General features: G+C 44.0%; 1 protein-coding gene across 1 annotated transcript in view; it reads right to left on the bottom strand.

The window, feature by feature from the left end:
* LOC111964535 (retinoic acid receptor RXR-alpha-A) overlaps positions 1-22,394 on the bottom strand; it is a 153,131-nt gene that overhangs the window by 124,833 nt on the left and 5,904 nt on the right. Inside the window, exon 2 of the mRNA XM_070443480.1 lies at positions 123-146. Coding sequence (XP_070299581.1) covers positions 123-146 — 24 coding nt within the window. The remainder of the gene's footprint in view (positions 1-122; positions 147-22,394) is intronic.

Here is a 22,394-nt window from a genome sequence, read left to right as displayed (position 1 = left end):
ATTCAGCCAATATAGGAAAGATGCTCCCCACAGAGTACATTGTTTCTTTTTATGTGGTTTCATACATTTTTAGCTAGTGAGTGGATATGTTAACATTTCAGGTAAGTAAGAGTATTGCTTACATCCCATAGGCAGGATTGTAGATTCTGAAAGAAAAGATGAGGTGCAGGTTAACAACAGAGAAGACTGGGCAGAAGTAGAGGTTATGAAGAGGTACTTTAAGGCATTAAGAACAGAGCAGTGTAGCTGAGCGACCTGTGGCCTGTCTGTGTCCTTGAACAGTGGATCCCAAACTTTTTCACTCTGGGCCCCCCTTCCAGCATTGGAGAACACCCCCCCCCCCCCGCTTCGCGCAACACGCACCCCATTTATTTCTATGGGCACAAGCACTGTTCATGACACAAACTGTTCACCACCCACAAAAGAAATTCAATATCTATGGGCTAATAAATCTAAATAAAAAAACGTTAGCTGACATGGGCTAGTTGATTTGGACATTTCTGACAAGTTATAAATAGCTCTCTAAGGTATGCATCTGACTAACATGACAAGAGGAACTGATGATGCACTACCACATTTCAAAATTGCACCTTGTGTATCTACTATTACAACTTCAAGAGTAAGGTTAAAACCGGGACCCCCCAGTTTGGGAACCACTGCCCTAGAGGAAGGACCCAGAGCACGCTTCCTGTTAGCCTCTTAAAGTGAATCCACATGCTTCACTCACTAGCCTACCTCCCCTCTCCTCTCTGTGTTCTGTAAAGGAGCTAAGCTAGAAGTTTTCCATTAACCCCCTCACACCACCTCGCCCTGCAAAACATTTACATAATAAAGCGATTAAACACACACACACACACACACAGATAAACACACATGCATGCACGCACACCACACACAAAAGATAAACACACACTCATGCACTCAAGCATGCATGTACGAACACATGCAGGCAGGCAGGCGCATGCACACACACACACACACACACACACACACACACACACACACACACACACACACACACACACACACACACACACACACACACACACACACACACACACACACACACACCACACACACACACACACACACACACACACACACACATAGATACCTCCATAGAAAATGACTGAGGTAAAAGTATAGATACCTTCATAGAAAATGACTGACGTAAAAGTAAAACCCAGTACTACTTGAGTAAAAGTCTAAAAGTATTTGGTTTTATATATACTTAAGTATCCAAAGGAGAAGTATAAATCATTTCTAATTCCTTCTATTAAGCAAATCAGATGGCACCATTTGCTTATTTTTTAACGGATAGCCAGGGGCACACTCTAACACTCATAATTTACAAAGCAAGCGTTTTTGTTTAGTGAGTCCGCCAGATCAGAGGCAGTAGGGATGACAAGGTATGTTCTCTTCATAAGTGTGTGAATTTGACCATTTTCCTGTCTTGCTAAGCATTTCAAATGGAATTAGTACTTTTGGGTGTCATGTAAAATGTATTGAGTAAAAAGTACATTATTTTCTTTAGGAATGTAGTCAAGTAAAAGTAAAAGTAAAAGTTTTCCAAAATATAAATAGTCAAGTAAAGTACAGATACCGATACTTAAGTAGTACTTTAAAGTATTTTACTTCAGTACTTTACACCACTGGTTCTGCCACCCAAGTCCTGCCCTCCCCCTTCTGAACAATGTTTTTCAGAAAAGAGGGGACTATGCATGACGTGAAAACTTATTGGCATTACAATCTCTTCATTCTGCTGTTGTGCTCTTGYAGCCTTCGGCGCCCGGCACATTTACACGTCTCATTTGTGCAGCAATGTACAACACATGCATAAATAGGCCTACACCCTATTCCCCCTCTACCATAAATCCTGTATACTTTCCCTCATTTTAGTCTTACTTGTGTTAAAATGGTTTGACGGTATAAATGGTGAAAGATGCTGCAGTTTTGTGGGAAACTGTACAGTTGGGCTTGTTGTGCAAATCAAATTAATATAAAGTGCTGTGGTATTACATTCCAAAAACTTAAACYAAAACATCTGGCACAGAGAACATCTACAGCTAGTTCTCTGTTTCTGGACACTAAAGGAAGCAACAAAGTAAAAAATATATAATATGGTGATTTTTCTCTGTAGGACACGGATACTAATGATCCACTTGAGCTTGATTAATCCACTGCACAGTAATAACCCAGTACACCATTAAATGCAGTGCAATGATTGGGGTATTAAATATATTTTTCCATTGGTTGGACCTTACCGCACGTATTGCAGCCTTTATGGGGTAGAACCCACAACAAAATGAGCTCCGTTRACATCCAACAACCCTCAAGGGCTTRGAGTTTCAACTTAAAGCTTTGCAACCCCCATGCTTCAAGTCAATCAGTGGCCCGCAGAGCCAGACCAGAGCCAGACTGGGATGTCTTGGACAGGAAGACAGCAGTTACAGCCGAACCYTAAAGTGGACATTCGGTATGAGCTGCTTGGCAAAGCCAAGTCACAGACACAACAGAGCGCTCTATTCATTCTATTCTCTCTCTTTCCAAACTCACGGCTTGAGGAACCCTTCACATTTCTATGTTTCCAGTTTCATCTAAATGGCTCTATTGATATGTCTAAGGATGAGTGATTATGATGAGCGTTGTGGCCGTTCAGATACAATACGTTGCCTGACTGATGTGGGAGAACAGTCATATTGCAGTGGGTTTAATTCCTATGTTCATAGRCAGACACCACAGTATAAATCAAATCAAATCAAAGTTTATTGGTAGTGTACTGTTACGTCTACCCCCGCTCCGGCGCTCGACGTTGCCAGTTTACTAACCACCGGTTCTGGCAACCCATCATTACGCACACCTGGACCTTATCAATACACTGATCAACCCCCTTCAATTTAGCCCTCAGTTATCATCAGTCCTGAGGTGTTATTGGTTTTCTCTCACGTTCAGTACGCTTCCCATGTTTGTTCTTTTGTGTCTGTTCAGTATTAAACTCACCTTCTGCACCTGCTTTCTGACTCCCGGCGTATATGTTACARGTACACAGATTTCAGATGCTATCACAGATGCAGCAAAATACTTGTGTTTCTAGCTCCAACAGTGCAGTAATACCTAACAATTAAAATACCCCACACATAATCCAGAAAAAATGATAGTTATATGGGATGAGCCATGACTAGAATACAGTATATACATATAAAGTGGGTAAAACAGTATGTACACATTATTAAAGTGAACAGTGTTCAATGACTCTATGTACATAGGGCAGCAGTCTCTAAGGTACAGGGTAGAGTACCTAGTGGTAGCTGGCTAGTAACAGTGACTTAGGTTTAGGGCAGGGTACTGGGCAGATGCCGGCTAATGGTGACTATTTAACAGTCTGATGGCCTGGAGATAGAAGCTGTTTCTCAGTCTCTCTGTRCCAGCTTTGATGCACCTYTACTGGTCTCTACCTTCTAGATGGTAGCGGGGTGAAAAGGCCGTGGTTCGGGTGGCTGAGATCTTTGATGATCTACTTGGTTTTCCTGTGACACAGAGTGCAGTAGATGTCCTGGAGGGCAGGCAGTGTGCCCCCAGTGATGCATTGGGCAGACTACACCACCCCCTGTAGAGCCCTGCGGTTGCGGACGGTGCAATTGCCATACTGGGCGGTGATACAGCCCGACATGATGCTCTCAATGGTGCATCTGTAGAAGTTTGTGAGGGTCTTAGGGGCCAAGATGAATTTCTTRAGCRTCCTGAGGTTGAAGAGGCGCTGTTGCGCCTTCTTCACCAGGCTGTCTGTGTGAAGAGACCAGTTCAGGTTGTCAGTGATGTGCACACTGAGGACCTTTTGGCCCTCTCCATGTTTTACCTGTCGATGTGGATGGGGGCGTGCTCTTCTGTCTCCTGTAGTCCATGATCAGCTCCTTTGTTTTGTTGACATTGAGGGAGAGGTTATTTACTGGCACCAAACCACCAGGGCTCTTACCGCCTCCCTGTAGGCTGTCTGGTCGTTGTTGGTAATCAGGCCAACCACTGTTGTGTCGTCAGCAAACTCGGCCCGTCAGGAAGTCCAGGACCCAGTTGCACAGGGAGGGGTTGTAGGCCGAGCTGTAGTCGATGAACAGCATTCTTGCATAGGTATTTCTCTTGTCCAGGTGGGATAGGGCAGTGTGCAGTGRGATGGCGATTGRGACGTCCATGGATCTGTTGGGGRGGTATGTGAGTTGTAGTGGGTCTAGGGTGTCGGGTAAGGTGGAGGTGATATGGTCCTTAGCTAGCCTCTCAAAGCACTGATGACAGAAGTGAGTGCTACGGGCCGATAGTCACTTAGGTTACTTACCTTTGCTTTCTTGGGTAGAGGAACAATTGTGAACATCTTGAAGCAAGTGGGGACAAAAGACTGGGATATGGAGAGATTGAATATATCCGTAAAAACTACAAGTCTGCACATACTCTAAGGACACGGCTTGGGATACCGTCTGGGCCGGCAGCCTTGAGAGGGTTAACATGCTTAAATGACTTACTCATGTCGGCCACGGAGAACGTGATCGTTGGTTGGCCCGCGTCGGCAGCTTGATGTTTTTTTCCTCTGAGAGGGCGGAGAAGGTGTTTAGCTCATCCGGGAATGAGGCGTCGGTGTCCACGACGTGGCTGGCTTTCCCTTTATAATCCGTGATTGTCTGGAGTCCTGCCACATACAGTATGTCTCGTGTCTGAGCCATGTCCCCAGTCACCTTGCCATGGTTAAATGCAGTTGATTTGCACTTTCAGTTTTGAATGCTGCCATCCATCCACGGTGTTTGGTTTGGATAAGTCCTAATCATCACAGTGGGAACAACATCCTCTATGCTCTTCCTGATAAAGGGAGAGTAGTAATGATTCCTCTTCCTGATAAAGGGAGAGTGGTAATGATTCCTCTTCCTGATAAAGGGAGAGTGGTAATTCCGTCTTAAAGAGTGGTTAATATCCTTTCCTGATAAAGGGAGAGTGGTAATGATTCTCTTCCTGATAAATGGCAGAGTAGTATGATCTCTCTTCCTGAGAAAGGGGAGTGGTAATGATTCCTCTTCATGATAAAGGGAAGAGTGGTAATGATTCCTTTCTGATGAAGGGAGAGTGTAATGATTCTCTTCTGATAAAGGAGAGTAGAGATTCCTCTTCCTGTAAAGGGAGAGTAGTAATGATTCTCTTCCTGATAAAGGGAGAGTGGTAATGATTCTCTTCTGATAAAGGGAGAGTAGTAATGATTCCTTTTCTGATAAAGGGGGAGTAATGATTCCTCTTCCGATAAAGGGAGAGTGTAATGATTCTCTCTCCTATAATGGAGAGTAGTAATGATTCTCTTCTGAATAAGGGAGAGTAGTAATGATTCCTCTTCCTGATAAGGGAGAGTAGTAATGATTCCTCTTCCTGATAAAGGGAGAGTGTAATGATCCTCTTCTGATAAAGGGAGAGTAGTAATGATTCCTCTTCCTGATAAAGGGAGAGTGTAATGGATTCCTCTTCCTGATAAAGGGAGAGTGGTAATAATTCCTCTTCTGAAAAGGGGAGAGTAGTAATGATTCCTCTTCCTGAATAAAGGGAGAGTAGAATGATTCCTCTTCCTGATAAAGGGAGTAGTAATGATGCTCTTCTGATAAAGGGGAGTGAGTAATGATTCCTCTTCCTGATAAAGGGAGATAGTAAGTGATTCCTCTTCTGATAAAGGGAGTAGTAATGAATTCCTCTTCCTGATAAAGGGAGAGTGGTAATGATTCACTTCTGATAAAGGAGAGTGTATTGATTCCTCTTCCTGATTAAGGGAGGTAGTAAGTCTGATTCCTCTTCCTGATATGGGAGAGTGGTAAGATTCCTCTCCTGATAAGGGAGAGTAGTAATGATTCCTCTTCCTGATACAAGGGAGAGTAGGTAATGATTCCTCTTTCCTGATAAAGGAGAGTAGTAAATGATTCTTCCTGATAAAGGGAGAGTAGTAATGATTCTCTCCTGATAAAGGGAGAGTAGTAATGATTCCTCTTCCTGATAAAGGGAGAGTAGTAATGATCCTCTTTCCTGATAAAGGGAGAGTGGTAATGATTCCTCTTTCCTGAAAAGGGAGAGTAGAATGATTCCCTTCTGATAAAGGGAGAGTGGTAATGATTCCTCTTCCTGATAAAGGGAGAGTGGTAATGATTCAGGCTCTGTGTTGTGCGTGTATCACAGGAGATGTCTTAATAGAATTTCGGTAGCGTTTCCCAGCTACAGCTAATTTCGGTAGCATACCTGGGGGGGGTGATATACACGGCAGTGATGATGACCGAAGAAAATGATCTAGGGAGGTAATGCGGTCGGCATTTAATGGTGAGGTATTCCAGATCGAAGAACAAAAGGACTTGAGTTCCTGTATGTTACCACTATCACACCATGAGTTGTTTTTCCCGGAGAGTTCTTTCTTCCTGTCCGCACGATGGACGAGACCTCCTCTGGCTGAATGGATGGGGACAATATATTCGGAGAGAACCATGATTCCGTAAAACAGAATATAGATGGAGAGTTAATCAGAGAACTGAGATTGAGTCTGTGACTGAAATTGACGTACCCATACCTCTGTAAAGACCAGTCTGTTGACTTCAGGGCCTTGTTTCTTTGTGTCAACATTGGTCTGTCTTAAATCCTTACTATTATAGTCTTTGTTTGGTCGAGACTTTGACCCGGCAGCTTCCTATATCCCACTGAGAACGCTTCAAATGTGAAGCGCTTAGCTGTCTGGGGGAAGGAAAGTCAGTGAGCTCATGGATGATTTCCAGTTCTAGGAGACTTTATAGTTTCCTCCTCAGTTTTCATCTGTTGCACTATGTTTTCATCTGTTCCCTCCTCATCTACTGGTCAGTGGGTCATAAATGGCTAGATCATGCATAGCCTCAACTGACATGAAAAGGACATTATATTRCCTGATTTATCCTGATACGGTGAGTATTGAGTGGAGAAGAGGAGAGGATATTTATGTTTGAACTGTATCCCACCACCTAGTGTGCAGTAGGATTGGGAGGTGTTACAGAGTCTCCCAGGTCTTTCCCCTTCCATCCCTCCCCCTGGACCCCTGCCTGATCCCGGAGCGCTCTTCAGGAATGGCTACATGCCACGCATTCCAAGGGGCTGACAGGACCTCTCCCTTGAGACTGTGCCAAAGAGGCCTGCTTGTCTCAGGGAAACACCCAGCAGAGGGAATGTGTGTGGGTTTACTGAGGGCTAACATCTATCTCTCTTTACAAGGACAATGCTATACAGGTCGACTTGCAGAGACAATTCTTTGACTGCCCTTTAATTCTTCTGCCCTTCAGACACACATATAACACACGTTTGCACTTAGAGACACACAAATACACTCAAAAAAACAAACAAGGTCAAGGGTACATCAGAATGAGAAAGCATATTTCAAACATGAGGCACAAAGTGTGACTGCTGTTTACATGGAATGGAGGCTGGACAAAAAGGTGAGCAAACACACCCTAGTGTCAACGCTTGAGTCCACAAGCCACAGACTCCAACACACACACACGAAATCAGCCCGCAACCTATTTCTATTATTCTCTCCTGAGTTASCAGCGGTGGTCATTTCTGAGAAATCCACGCCATTCCTGCTCCTGGTATTCCGGCCCTTTCCGGCCCTTTCCGGTGTCCCTTTTCCTCTCCCAGGACCCATCTCAACCCCCCACCCCCTCACCCACTTCTCTCTTTCACAACTTCCTGGTGCTGAGATTATGTCAACTGGGCCACATCACGGTCTTGAGTGTAAACACGCGGCTTGACATGCGGTGACCACGGGCTGTGCCAGAGTGCCCACAGAAAGCAGCTTGTTATTCCCACAATAAAGCACACAATGTTGAGAAGACGACAAGAAAAAAAAGAAATCAATTTAAGGCTTGGTTTAGAAACGTTCACACCCAGAGGAGTGTGATGCGGAACGGAATGGTCATCGTTCACACAGAGAAAACAAGCTTTCAAGCAGTGTGTACCATGCTTGTAAAGCTAGAGGGAGAAAAATATGCACACAAGGTAGTGTTGGTGGTATCTATATGTTCATACCTTCATACCGTTCCTGTACCATACCTGGGTATACAGTATTACTGGCAGTGCACACCAGGTGCGCTATTTCTTTAAAAATAAACTATATATATACTGTATATATATATATATATACATATATATATATAAATATTATTTAAAACATTCCAGGCACAAAACAAATTTAAGTAGCAGGGATCTTGATTTAAATGTTTTCATATATACAGTATATATATTTTATTTAACATTTATTTAACTAGGCAAGTCAGTTAAGACCAAATTCTTATTTACAATGACGGCCTACCCTGGCCAAACCCAGACAACACTGGGCCAATTGTGCGCCGCCATATGGGACTCCCAATCACAGCTGGATGTGATACAGCCTGAATTCGAACCAGGGACTGTAGTGATGCCTATTGCACTGAGATGCCGTGCCTTAGACTGCTGCGCCACTCGGGAGCCCAAGAGGGTATCCAGGAGGGTATTGGTTGTCTCTGATAAAACCAAGAAGCTTGATCTTGCAAGCTAGCCACTTAGCTAGCAAGTTAGCAAAATAAATCAATAGCTGAGCTGGAGATAATTTATTTGGCACATATGAATCAAATCAAATCATATCAAATTTTATTTGTCACATACACATGGTTAGCAGATGTTAATGCGAGTGTAGCGAAATTACTTGTGCAGATGCAAAGTTTGGTAACAGAATGACGGAACAAACAGAACCAACTGTCATTCTGTTATCAAARRWWGCATCTGCACTGTTCTTCAAGTAAAATGTTTTTCTTGAATTATTATTGTTAAAAGTGGTCCTTGTGCATGACATTTTATGGTTTGTTTAACTTTGCAATATTTTTTGTTTGTTTGACATACTGTACATTTTAAAGTGAAAAATCTGAGTCTCAGCATCATTCTGTTACTGTTGAATTACCCACATCCCACTGAGTCTCAGCATCATTCTGTTACTGTTGAATTACCCACATCCCACTGAGTCTCAGCATCATTCTGTTACTGTTGAATTACCCACATCCCACTGAGCCAAAGAGTGCATCCACACAGTGAATACTACACCTTACACGCTCTGACACAATCTATGAAAACAGTCCATTCACATGAAGTCCTTGGGTTGAACAGAACAGAGAAACTAGAGGGTGTACATAGAATAGAGCTTCACAATGAGAAGGGATAATAACAAGAATACACATTTGTAATTAAATAAGGACGTACTAATTACATATACAATTTATACAGACATGGATAAAAACAGTTATGTGTTATATATTTAACAGTTTGAGAGCTAGAGAGAGAGACAGAGGGATGGGGAAAGGGAGAGAAATAGAGGGAAAGGGAGAGTGCAGAGAGAGGAAAAGGGAGGGAGAGAACTAGGTCAAGTCACATGACTGGGATGGACCGCAGGGAGGATTTCATTTCTACAGCATGTGGTCATTTACAAAACAAATATAGATTTCATTTGATTAACTTTTTCTTTCATGGGGGATGTGGATGTGGCAGAGTCTGGTGCACGGGGCAGTTTTTTCTGTGGTGCAGAGTCTTCAGCTAACATGAAGAGTGAACGAAGGACATGACTGAGCATTCAGAAGCCTCCGAGACAGGAAAGAGGAAGTGCTTGGGATATCAGGAAGTGGAACACAGTGAGGGGATTCTGTCTTGTAGCTACAGGTCCATAGTGAGACAATACAGAAGACGAAGAACCGAGATGGGGCTCAAAATATTAGACAGCACCATGGCCATGCCAGGCCATGCTGCTAGTGATGGAAGAGGATGCTAGTGATGTCTCAGTGCCTGTCTGGGTGGAGCATCACATGACTAAGACGCACATGTAATGCAGGGTGACATCTCATGAAAGGCAAATGTCAAGGGTGCCTGGTACCCACCCCCCAATCCTCCATCCATCACCACCACCACTGAAAAAGGAAACATTAGCTGCCAATCAAGCAGAGGACTAGAGGCTAAGCTGGTCATAAGCCCACTGAATCCCCTGGAGCCAGGCCTGTGGAATACCAATCATTCACATCCATGGTCATTTCAAAGAGCTCAGAGAGAGAAGAAGGGAACTAATTGAAATGTGACTGAGCACAATTCTAGGAATCTAACAAATTCAACTGGTGTGTGGGGGGGGGGGCTCATGGTAATGGCTGGGGCTATGACTTAAATGTAAATGTAAATGTACATCAAACACATCAGTTCCATGTGTTTGATGCCCTTCCATTTACTCCGTTCCAGCCATTATTATGAGCCATCCTCCCATCAGCAGCCTCCACTGAATGGTATGATGTATGGTCACTAWCAAGCACGGGAAAGAAGGTATTTAGCCATTCCAGACAACTTTAGTAGTGAATAATGGCAACAGAYACTTAACCAACAGTCCTCTATTGCAGGGGTTCCCAAACCTTTTCACTCGGCCCCCCTTCCAGCGTTGGGGAACATCCCGTGCCCCGTCTATTTCTATTGGCACGAGCACTGTTCATTTCACAACATGTGCAGGTTTAAAMCTTATTTCCTGCTATTCTACATATTTTGTCATGGGGTACAAAGAAAATGTTGCAGTTTTAAATCAAATTTTCTTGCAATTATATACATTTTGCCATGTCTAATGTGTATTCATGTGATATTTGAGTGACAAAAYAATTATAACAAAATCTATAGGCTAGGGCCTCAAGAGTGGCGCAGCGGTCTAAGGCAGTGCTTGAAGCGTCACTACAGACCCGGGTTCGATCCCGGGCTMTGTCACAGCSGGCCGCGACCGGGAGACCCATGACGCGGTGCACAATTGACCCACCYTCATCCTGGTTAGGGGAGGGTTTGGCCYGCCTTGTCCCATCGCGCTCTAGCGACTACTGTGCTGTGTACATGCACGCTGACACGGTCGCCAGTTGTACGGCGTTTCCTCTGACACATTGGTGCAGCTGGGTTATGTGAGCAGTGTGTCAAGAAGAAGTGCAGCTTGGTGGGGTCAGGTTTCAGAGGACGAACGGCTCTCTCCCCAGTCCGTACGGGAGTTGCAGCGATTGGACAAAACTGTAACTACCAATTGGATATCACGTTTTCTTTTTTCCCTTTTTTTATACAAATAAAAATCTATGGGCAAAAAAAACTCAATTAAAAACCGTTAACTGACGTGTTAGTTGATGTGATTTCTGACAAGTTATAAATAGCTCTCTAAGGTATGCAATGACTAACATGACAAGAGTGATGATGCAATACCCAATTTCTAAATTGCACCTTGTGCAGTCTACTATTACAGCTTTTAAAAGTAAGTTTTAAGTCTAACCCCCCACCCCCCCACCTACCCCTAACTGTTTGGGAACCACCGCTCTATTGAATCAATATGTGCCAGGGATAATGAACGAACGCCCACACAACATGTGGTGACTGGGTATCATTGGTTTGACCTAGTTTGTCAGGTCATTATCCTCTGAAACAGCAGAGCTAATTTAGATCAGAGCCTTGCKATTCAGTTTGTCTGTATGTCTGTCTGTCTGAGGGTGGGGATGGGCGACAGACACATCTAATGGCGACAGATAATAATCAAACTGCTTGTTGTTATAGGGWATGGAGGAATGTCTACCGTAGGCCCTCGACTGCAGGGGGAGGGAAGAGAAACAGAGAAAGCTGGCCTCAAACGACAGGCATTTACCACCTTTAACGATGAAGGCTAATAAGTCAATGAGACTTACAGTATAACTGATGAGAGAGATTTGTCTATTTTGTGTGAAAAGCAGAGCTGCCTTTATCATCAGTGGCATCACTGTCTGTCACTGTCAGTACCTGCAGCATGCTAGAGAAGACAGATATATCAAATCTGACTTGGAGGGGAAAACCTCTTATCTCCAATAACACATACTGAGTTAGAGAGACAGAACATCAGATCTGCCTAGGAGGAGGAAGTGGAGGGTCCTCTCAGAAAGCAGGATCCGTACAACAAAATCAATTTGGATCAAAAAGAGACGCRGGGGCAAGCAGACAGGCCACTGCAAGGTCATTCATTATCCAGACAACTGAACATAGATGAATATGTACAGAATAAGCCACAGGTTGGGGAATGACTTGGAGAGCCCCCCCTGCTGTCTCTATCTGCTGTTAGGGTCTTGTCCCTCTTTCCAGGAAAGATGTGGATGGGCATGGGCATGTAGGTATGTAGATGAGATGTGTTTACAGTACGTGGAAAAGGGGAAAGGAGGATAAATAATTCACAGGGAACTAATACACACACACACCTGTCTCTTATACACATCTAGATGTGTATAAGAGACAGCACACACACACACACACACACACACACACAGGAGGCTCAGCGATGCTGCGCCTGCAAAGCGGAGTAGAGCAGCCTGTCCACGCTTGGCGAGTCAGCCAGGCAGAAAGATGTAGGCCATCTGCACAGCAACACAGAGAAAATAGCTTGGCGCACAGACGGAGGGGGAGACGATTAACCAACTGGCTGGGTTTTTTCCCTCCATTCAGGGGAACGAGAGATGGCAATGGAGGAAGAGACAGAGATAGATAGGGATAGATATCAAACATTTCAGAGCAGGATTGTGAAATAATGTGTATTACATTTGATGATCGGGACGACTTACATGTAGAAGGCAGACATCATTTATGCTGGAAAAGACAAGCTAATATACCTGTATCACAAAGAGTGGACACGTGGTTATTGTGGACATCTCTTATTCTACCCCTTGCCTCTTAGTAGCGAGTAGCGACTGAGAGGCTAATAAGTTGTATAACACCACTCTCAGACCTTGTAAGACATGAAATGAGATGAGTGGTACTGTACCTTCACAACACAGCCTATCCTAGCTTTGGTTTAGTCTCCCCTCATATACAAGCAACATCATTTGAATCTCTCTCTCATGTTCTCCATCTCCATCCATCTCTCCCTCTTTCTCCCTTCCTTCTTCATCTTCCTCTCCTTTCTTCCCTCTCTCTGTCCTCTCGCTCTCTCTCTCCCTCCTTCTCTCTCTCTGCCCCTCCTCTCTCTCTTTCTCTCTCACTCCCTCTCCCTCTTTCTCCCRTGTTCTCTCTCCCTCTCTCTCCTCTGATCAGAGACTTGCTCCTTCCTCCTGCCTGTGTGTTTCCCAGGTGGCTAAGGCTTCGCTGAGCCCTTCAGAGGGAGACCATGATGCATCTCTTTTGATCAGCACCGCCGTTGAATTAGCATGTACCTCTGTACCTCAGCGCTAGCTTTCTATCTACCTGCCTGTCAGGCAGAGCTCCCAGCACACACATCTGTGTGTAGCCTACACCGGCAGGCAGCAGGTAAAACAGGAGGCACTCCTCTAAGCTTCTCCTGAATCTTAATGACTAATGAACAGAGGCTTGGCACTGATGAGAGGAGAAAATGACTCGTATGATCACCAGAGAGACAGACAATAGCCTTCCTGTGCATTGCTAATATTCCATGCTAATGGGCCGCTGTGCTGTGGCGTACTGAAGAATCATGAAAGCTGCTGCAGCACGCTGCTGACTTAAGTTGTTAATTCGATACAAGGTCTTTGTTGTGTTCTCTGGAGACTTCATTCCTCAATGGAGGGATAGTACACTTCTCCCTGTACGTCCTCTTCAATGAAAATAAACCAGGATTTAATGGTGTTGCTTTTGAGTCACGGTCAATACAACGGTCGGGCATTGTGTTTTTTTCAATCGTGGTGATCGTGCCTTTGATAATCAACAAAACTTGATTCACATCTCTCTTCCTTGCTTTGGTTCTGGTGAGAAAACATATCTGGAAATGTTTCTGTGTGCTTTGATTAAAAGTGTTCACGGCGGGAACTGGTAAGGAGGTAGGCTTTTATGAGGAGTTGTGTTTGGTCCTGGGCCGGGTCTGGTCTGGCTCCACAGCCATCCGGACGCCCTCTCACTTCTGTGCCATTTAATTAGCCCGGCCTGCACAAAGGGGAGCTAGTCACATGGGCCCAATTTGGCCCACTATAAAGTCTGGAATGACTCAACCTGCACGGGAGACTCCCCTTCATTTACGTGCCTGCAACACCGGGCTAGAACTTTGAAGATGAAAACAGGACTGATAAAAAAAAACTAAATCAAAGGAGTGGACCGTTAAATTCCAGGGAATTTCTCCAGATGTTTTCCCCTTCCTCTGCTCCGCTCACCGTTTCCAGGACTTCCTCTCTCTCCAACCCCCAGGCCTTTTCTCCTCTGCGCCCCCAACCCCACCCCACCTTTTTAGAACAGTTCCCCCTGATGCCACCTTTTCAGTGAGGGGTTTAATAGCCATGAGGGCAGAGTAGCATCCTCCTGAATCRTGTAATAAACACCCAATGCACTCTCTCTCATTTCACAAAGAGAGAGAAACAGAGAGAAAGAGAAAGAGAGCGATTAATAGCATCCCTTTATCTCTAACCGAATCAATTAACAACAAATTATGTTTTAGTCAAATATGATATATTTTTGGGCATCTTGCGGTCAATTTGCAGTCTACAAATGATTTGTAATTATGTTCCAGCCCCCCGACCATCCGTTCAATAAATAATTGGCCCGCGACTGAATCTAGTTGATGATACCAGGTGTACAGCAAGACATAAATGGAAACCTCCCTGCCTCTCCCTTGTGTCCGTGGCTGATATTATTCTACCTGTTTTCATTGTTTTCCTCCCTCTCTCTCTTCACCTCCACGTCGAGACAGAAGCAGCAGAAGCGTTGGTGTTTCTCCAGAGGCCGCAAGCCTCCCACAGAGCATGACCTTGTCACAACCCCTGACTTTCACACACTGGCAGTCTGAGCCTCCCACAGAGCATGACCTTGTCACAACCCCTGACTTTCACACACTGGCAGTCTGAGCTCCAAGAGCATTGACCTTGTCTACAACCTGACTTTCCACACTGGACAGTCTGAGCCTCCACAGGAGCATGACTTGTCAAACCCTGCACTTTCAACACACTGGCAGTCTGAGCCTCCCACAGAGCATGACCTTGTCACAACCCCTGACTTTCACACATCTGGGCAGTCTGAGCTCCCAGAGCATGCTTGTCACAACCTGACTTTTACACCTGGCAGTCTGAGCTCCCACAGAGCATGAGACAACCTGATTTACAACTGGCAGTTGAGCTCCCAGAGCTGACCTTGGTCACAACCCCTGACTTTCACACACTGGCAGTCTGAGCTCCCACAGAGCATGACTTGTCACAACCTGACTTTCACACTGGCAGTCTGAGCCTCCCACAGAGCATTGACTTGTCACAACCCTGACTTTCACACACTGGCAGTCTGAGCCTCCCACAGAGCATGACTTGTCACAACCCTGACTTTCACACACTGGCAGTCTGAGCCTCCCAAGAGCATGACCTTGTCACAACCCTGACTTTCACACACTGGCAGTCTGAGCCTCCCACAGAGCATGACCTTGTACAACCCTGACTTTCCACCACTGGCGTCTGAGCCTCCACAGAGCATGACTTGTCAACAACCCTGGCGATTTCAACACTGGCAGTCTGAGCCTCCCACAGAGCATGACCTTGTCACAACCCCTGACTTTCACACACTGGCAGTCTGAGCCTCCCTGCCCTTTGCTGCTCACTCCCAACCAGGCCTCGCACTACGTAGGACACACACCCTCCTCCAGCGTGCTCTAGTCTGGCTCTGATCTGGCCTATATAATCTGAACTGGTCTCTTGTTACTCATTCCAGGCTGAAACAGAAGAAAGCATCCTAAAAGCGACACTTGAACTTGTCATTTCTGCAGGCACTGGAAAGTAAGCACTGTGGTATGCAGAACACACAGATAACAAAGACATGGCCAGCGCCTGCCTGCCTGCCTGCCTGCCCGCCCGCCTGCCCGCCCGCCTGCCTGCCTGCTCAACTCTTTTATTTGAAAGTCTTTCTTGAGAGGATGAAATAACAAACTCCAACACAAGTGCTCTTTAGTTCTGAGGATTGTTCCTGGCACGGCTTCATTTGATCTAATGAAGACAGCGTGCCATTTTGTGTGTGAAACATGATATTTACATGTAATATGACAAAAGAAAGTCAATATGTCTACGTTTACAGAAAAAAAGATACGGAGGGGTGAGTTGTCACCCAGCCACCTATTCACATTCTGGCTCCAACATAATATGAGAGAACAACTTTTCCCTGGAGTAAAGAGGGAAGTCAATAGTCACCTGATGCTGTGTCTCTGCTCTTTCTCTGTCCTTCCCTCTCTCACTCTTACTCTCAGCATAGTGGTTGATAATGAATGGAAGATAAGACATGCCTGTGCTCTTTGTCCTATGTGGCAGGGGTGGAATGATTTAGCAGCACCATCAGCTCACCTATCGCCCTACCACATCCACTCAAGGGTAGGGGTGAGACTTGTATGTATAGGCTGTCTGCTCCAGTCTAGAGTAGCTGCACTGTGGCCCAAATATTGTTTTTACAGGTAGACAGACAGAGCACCTCCTCCTCAACACCATTCCACCTCTGTGGAAAGTACGCCTGAAAGCAGACGGTCCCGGCTAAGTGTTTAACCACAGGTGACAAAGCCCTCCAGACTCTCATTCTGCCTGCCTAGAGAGTGTATATGGTGTCGCGCGTCAGAACTGAGGGGGCTGAGGTAGTCTGGTCGGAAGCAGGAAAAACATGACAACTCTGAGGTGTCAACAAACAGTAACTCACACTTTTCATTTTCTCAGTTGGAAAATCTGTGAAAAAAATGCTACAACAACACAAAGACTTAAATGAATCTAGATCATGCCTTTAATACATACGTACATGTGTGAAATATAACAAATATAAGCACCAACAAATGACTATTATTATGTATGTTTTTGGAACCCAACTGTGCATGTTGTTTTTCAGGGTATACATAGCGTCATAATATTATCTTACATTTGCCATCTTAAAGGCCCAGTGCAGTCAAGAACATTATTTTACTGTGTTTTATATATATTACACACTATGATGTTGGAATAATACTGTAACCTTTTGAAAATGTTGGTAATGCCCATTTAGTGTATGAGCTGTTTGAAAAAGACCACCTAAAATTTCAGCCTGTTTTGGTGGGATGGAGTTTTGACCTGCCTGATGAAATGTGCTAATAATAGACCAATAAGAAAGAGAGTTCCAAACCTCTCTGCCAATAACAGCTAGTTTCCCCCTCTGCATTAAGACCACTCCCAGACAGTCCTAGCAAAATATATTGCTTGAGAAATTGATCTTTGCTAAGATGTCATTTTTGTTTATTGTTGACTATTTGGATTTAAAACAATCACAGGTACTTAACTGTTACGCAGAACTTATTTGATACTGAGATAAAAATGGCTACATTGGACCTTCCACATCCTCCATCGTATCTCTATTGCTAGGACTGTTGGGTAGTTTATGTAATGGATCCTAATTACAATCATGGCCCTTAATTTGACTGGTTGTTTTAAGCACACCACTGTAAGCCTGAGTATGAGTAGATATACCGCTATGAACTCTCCACTAACTTCTAAACACTGTTTTCCTTATTTTTCCCCTCTTCCTCCCTTTCTCTCTCTTCACTGTTCATTCACTCACTCCACTCTCTCTTTTCACCTCTCAACTCATTCTCCCTTCCTCTCCGTTTTTCCCTCCCTCCTTCCACATTAAATCCAGACATATCCCTATAGATTAATGTATAAAATACTCAAGACAGCTCCACAGATCCTTGCTCAATGCCAAAGCATACAACATGACTTTAACGGGAGCATATATTCCTACTGCAGACACGGTGGTAGGTACACACTCTGTACATGCAGTCCATGACAGCTAAGCACTGTAAACATCTGAAGAAAGCAGCCATGCAATCAAAAGCAGAACCCAGAACAAGAACAAATATTGTCTTGCGCTGCTTCCTTTTGATGTCATCTATCAGCTGAGTAAACATCAGAAACACAACACCAGATCAATAGCAAATCATGTGCATGTAAGTGCAGGGCTTTAACATAAACTCTAGTGTGTGTGTGTTTGGTGTCTGCTTGACAAAAACAGCGGTTAAGGAACCTTTGGGTCTGCCCATGCACTGTGCCCTTCCATCGCTCCACCCCTCCYCCCACAACATTGTACCAATTCCTTCCACCTCTCTGCTTCCTGTCTGAGGCTGAACATCATGGCACCTTCCCCTAACCTGTGCAGAGTGGCTAACAGACGTGCTGCGCTGCTACTGTGGCCTTCTGGCCTGCAGCACACTGATCATCAACGAACTCTGTGGTTGGCGCCTGTTAAGGGGACAGATGTAGTAGCACGCTGCAGGCTGGAGGTGGGGAAGATCCCAACACATCTATGTCTTAGAAACACCTGATAGGAAACCCTATAAAACTGTGATGATAAATTCACCTTTCTACTTCTGTCTGTTTCTCTGTGGGTGTTGTGTGTGTGTTGTGTGTGGTGTGTGTGTGTGTGTGTTGTGTGGTGTGTGTGTGTGTGTGTGGTGTGTGTGTGTGTGTGTGTGTGTGTGTGTGTGTGTGTGTGTGTGTGTGTGTGTGTGTGTGTGTGTGTGTGTTGGTGTGTGGTGTGTGTGTGTGTGTGTGGGTGTGAAGCACATGCAAAGGCAAGTCACTTTCACTCTCTGATGAGAGCGAAATACTTCAAACGCTTCATCAAAGCTTGTGATCATTTTTAAATTGAACTCATAATAGCTCAACCGGTATTGTCAGATATACACTGTAGATAAACATTAAAACACGTATTCTTATTTTAACCAAGCTATAATAGGGCTGCATTACCATTGCTGAAAATAACATAGACAAATACTTTGTTTTAAAAACGGCTTAAAATAGAAATGTTTTTTATGGAGAAATCACTAGTTTTGTTTTTTGATCAGTGTTCCTAGATGGACTTAAAGGTCATTAATGTGAAGTGATTTATTTAAAAAATGTACAGATCATAAAGGAGCATTAAAAAATCTGAAATCAACAGCGATGTATTGTGAATAACCACATCAGCTCTACTGACTAATTCACATATTTTTTGACTGAACTTACAAGCAATAAACTTTTTTAAAGGGTACAATTCAACTCAGGACACATTTCAAGAGATTTTTAGTTAAATAAAGTTGGCCAGGGACGACGACTCTGTTCTTTTGAGTCTTGATGGCTGTTTAACAATAATACTCAAGTGCATGGATCATCAACTAGATTCTTCTTTGAGCGGATGGTGGGGGGGCCGGAACATAATTACAAATCATTTGCAGACTGCAAATTGACCACAAGAATCCCAACAGATATAATATTGACTAAAACATAATCATGCCAAACCTTGCTTATATTTGTATACGATCACGTGTCTTCTATTATGCGTGGGAACAGATTTCCAAAATTAAACTCAATTGGAGCTTTATTTCCTGGTGTTCTTACCGTTTTTTTATGTCCAACAAAATCATGTATTTTTTTTAAAGAACAAAACGTACACCCATGTCACGTTCTGACCATAGAAAGCCTTTATTTTCTATGGTAGTAGGTTGGGGTCACTAGGGGGTTAGTCTAGTTTATTATTTTCTATGTGGGGTTCTAGTTAGTTTTTTCTATGTTGGTGTTTTAGTATGATTCCCAATTAGAGGCAGCTGGCTATCGTTGTCTCTAATTGGGGATCATACTTAAGTAGATTTTTTCCACCTGTGGGTTATGGGATATTGTTTGGAGTTAGTGCAGTTTGCACCTCATTGTAGTCAGGTTTGTTTGTTTGTTTGTTTATTGTTTTGTCTTTGCTTTGCTATAGTTTCACTTCGTTCATAAATTATGTGGAACTCTACATTCATTATAACGAACGTGACAACCCAAGGGGGGCCCAGGCCGGATTTGTGAAACCCTTGCTTTAGTGGACAGTTCTCTCTCTCTCTCTCTCTCTTCTCTCTCTCGTCTCTCTTCGTTCTCTTCTCTTCTCTCTCTCTCTCTCTGTCTTTCTCTGTCTCTGTCTCTGTCTCTCTGTCTCTCTCTCTCTCTCAGTATAAAGCAGTTTGGGATCTCTGGCTAGGAGGGCAGAGCGGCACCTTCCTTCTGGTGAATTATGAGTGTGATCTGTTCCAAATCCCACAGAGACTGTTTCCGCTTCAAAGAGCGGTGTACGCATCCTGAATATCTCAGTCCCACAGAAATGAACCGACACTTCTCACACTCACTCAGCTGCAAAACAACAGAACAGGCCTGAAGTGCAGGAAATAGGAATATTCTATAGGAATAATCTGTAGGAATAAATTGTCAGCTTGTAGAGGAAAGCACATTTTGAAACAGGTCAATGACAAAACAAATGTTCAGCAGTGCGCAGGAACGAAGCGGTCTTAGAATGGTGAAAGATGAAAAAAAGCTGGTAAAAAATATTGAATGCCCGAAGCAAAAACTCCTCCAATGATAAAGCAAGCAGGAGGTAGAGGTCAAGGTTTGAGGTTCAAGTTCAGTGCAGCCCTTATCAATACAAGCTCTCTCTGCTACCTACACAGCTTAAAACACAAATAATGAATGAGTGTTTGAGCGATTGCCATCTCTGTTTAAGCCCCACAGCAGCAGTTTGTGATCAGTATTGTTATGAGACCAGAAACAGGCTGGGACTGGGTGTGATACAGCATATGATTATCAGCATTGATGTGCACAGATTTTCTCTCCCAGAGTCAGAGAGGTATTTTAAAATTGCCAGGCACGAGAGACATTAATGCTTAATGTACAAGAGCACAGATTCTATGAAAAGTGGCAGTCTAGCTTCAAGGCACTTAACTTTCAGTTTAAAAAATATACAAATTAATTTGCAGCTGCGCTCATAATTATATTTCAATTTTTTTCTCTCTTGTACATTTGGTTCTGATGCCAGCAGGGAGGGAGGTAGCTGGAGGGGGAGGCACATTTCTTTGATTTGAAGGGAGTAGTGAGGCTTGGGGGGGGGGGTGTGGGGGAGAGAGTGTCAGGGAGAAAGAGCGAGAGCTGTCACTTTAAAGCCATTAATTTCGCTATAAACCTCCTCCAATAAAATGACAGCTGCAGCCCCTCTCAAAGGATAGCAAAACTGGACGGTTGTAAAAGCAAACTGGGCAAGGCGCTTTGGGCCAAGCCGCTTCCCTCTCCCAGCAGACACACACCCACTCCTGGTATTACTTTGTTCCTGAATTACTGCCAGGAGAGGAATGCAGCCTGCCCCCTCCACCCTGTCTCCCACCTTCTGCCTCTACCCCCCCCCCCCCCCCCCCCAACCATGAATCTCACTTTCTCATCACGACCATGACTTCATGGGTGGGAAGACGAGGGGTGGGGGGTTACCTTCTGTTCTGAAATAGGCACTCAAACAACACAAAAAATAAAGTGATATCCTGGACTTGTAGAGGTACTAGGATAACATAAACAACTTCAGTAACAGGTGGCGGGACACACTTAGAAAAGCAGCTCATCAATAAGGCCCATTACAGACATTGTTGCTATACTACTAGTATTCTTTAGATTTAGAGTGAATAAAGTCAGGGTTGAGTGTAACACCAAGGCAATGCGACGCTGGCTCCACCAGAAGGTCTCTGTCCATCTGGTTCCATCAAATAGAAAATGAATAGTTAACCAATCCTTAAGAGCAGGGATCATACAGCTAGAATCAGCCTCGGACCAATTATTTCTTGAGCGGATGGTCAGGGGGCCGGAACAATAATTACAAATAATTTGTAGTCTGCAAATTGACCGCAAGAGGCCCAAGCAGATATGATATTTGACTAAAACATTTGTTTTGTGCTTAAAAAACTTGGGGGGGCAAATAAAATCCCCATGGCAGCCAGTTTGGAAACCCTGCCTAGGAGTTCATCTATATTTTTCTCACCATCACACATCACCATCATTGTCATGCTACAAGCAATACTTTGTTATTTACATTCAGTTAGTTCCATTAATCAACAATTCAACATAAACCCAATGTGAAGCTTACAGACAATCTCCTGACCTCAACTGTGTCCACGCATTGAAACAGTGTCCACAACCCTCATGTTACATAGTATACATTAGATATATGAGGTCAGTTATCCCAGTTATCTCTCGTCATAGATAACATAGTACATCTCAGTTATTACAGGATCTGCTCTAATAGAGCAGACAGGCTATTTAGGCCGTTCCCTTTCTTCTGTTTTATAATACACAAGCTAAATACAACCCATTTCTTCCAAAAATCCATCCTTAGCTGGCAAAAGACACTCTACATTTCAGAACATAGTTTCTTGGCTCATTGTGATAGCCACGCTCAAATTCCTTTGACCAAAATGAAGAACATTGTCTGTTTTCAATGTCAGGTCACATTCTTACACAGCTTTAAGTGAGGAGGGGAAAAACAGTAAAAAACATGCTCAGCGGCTAGCTAGCACCTAGAGCACATACTGTGCAAAAGCAGGATGTAATATCAGCAACAATCAATCAATGATGTCAAATACTCTA

The sequence above is a fragment of the Salvelinus sp. IW2-2015 genome, linkage group LG5 (genome assembly GCF_002910315.2).
Source record: "Salvelinus sp. IW2-2015 linkage group LG5, ASM291031v2, whole genome shotgun sequence".
NCBI classification, from domain to species: Eukaryota; Metazoa; Chordata; class Actinopteri; order Salmoniformes; family Salmonidae; genus Salvelinus; species Salvelinus sp. IW2-2015.
Note: the sequence above shows the minus strand (reverse complement) of the source record. Positions and strands in the feature narration are given on the sequence as shown.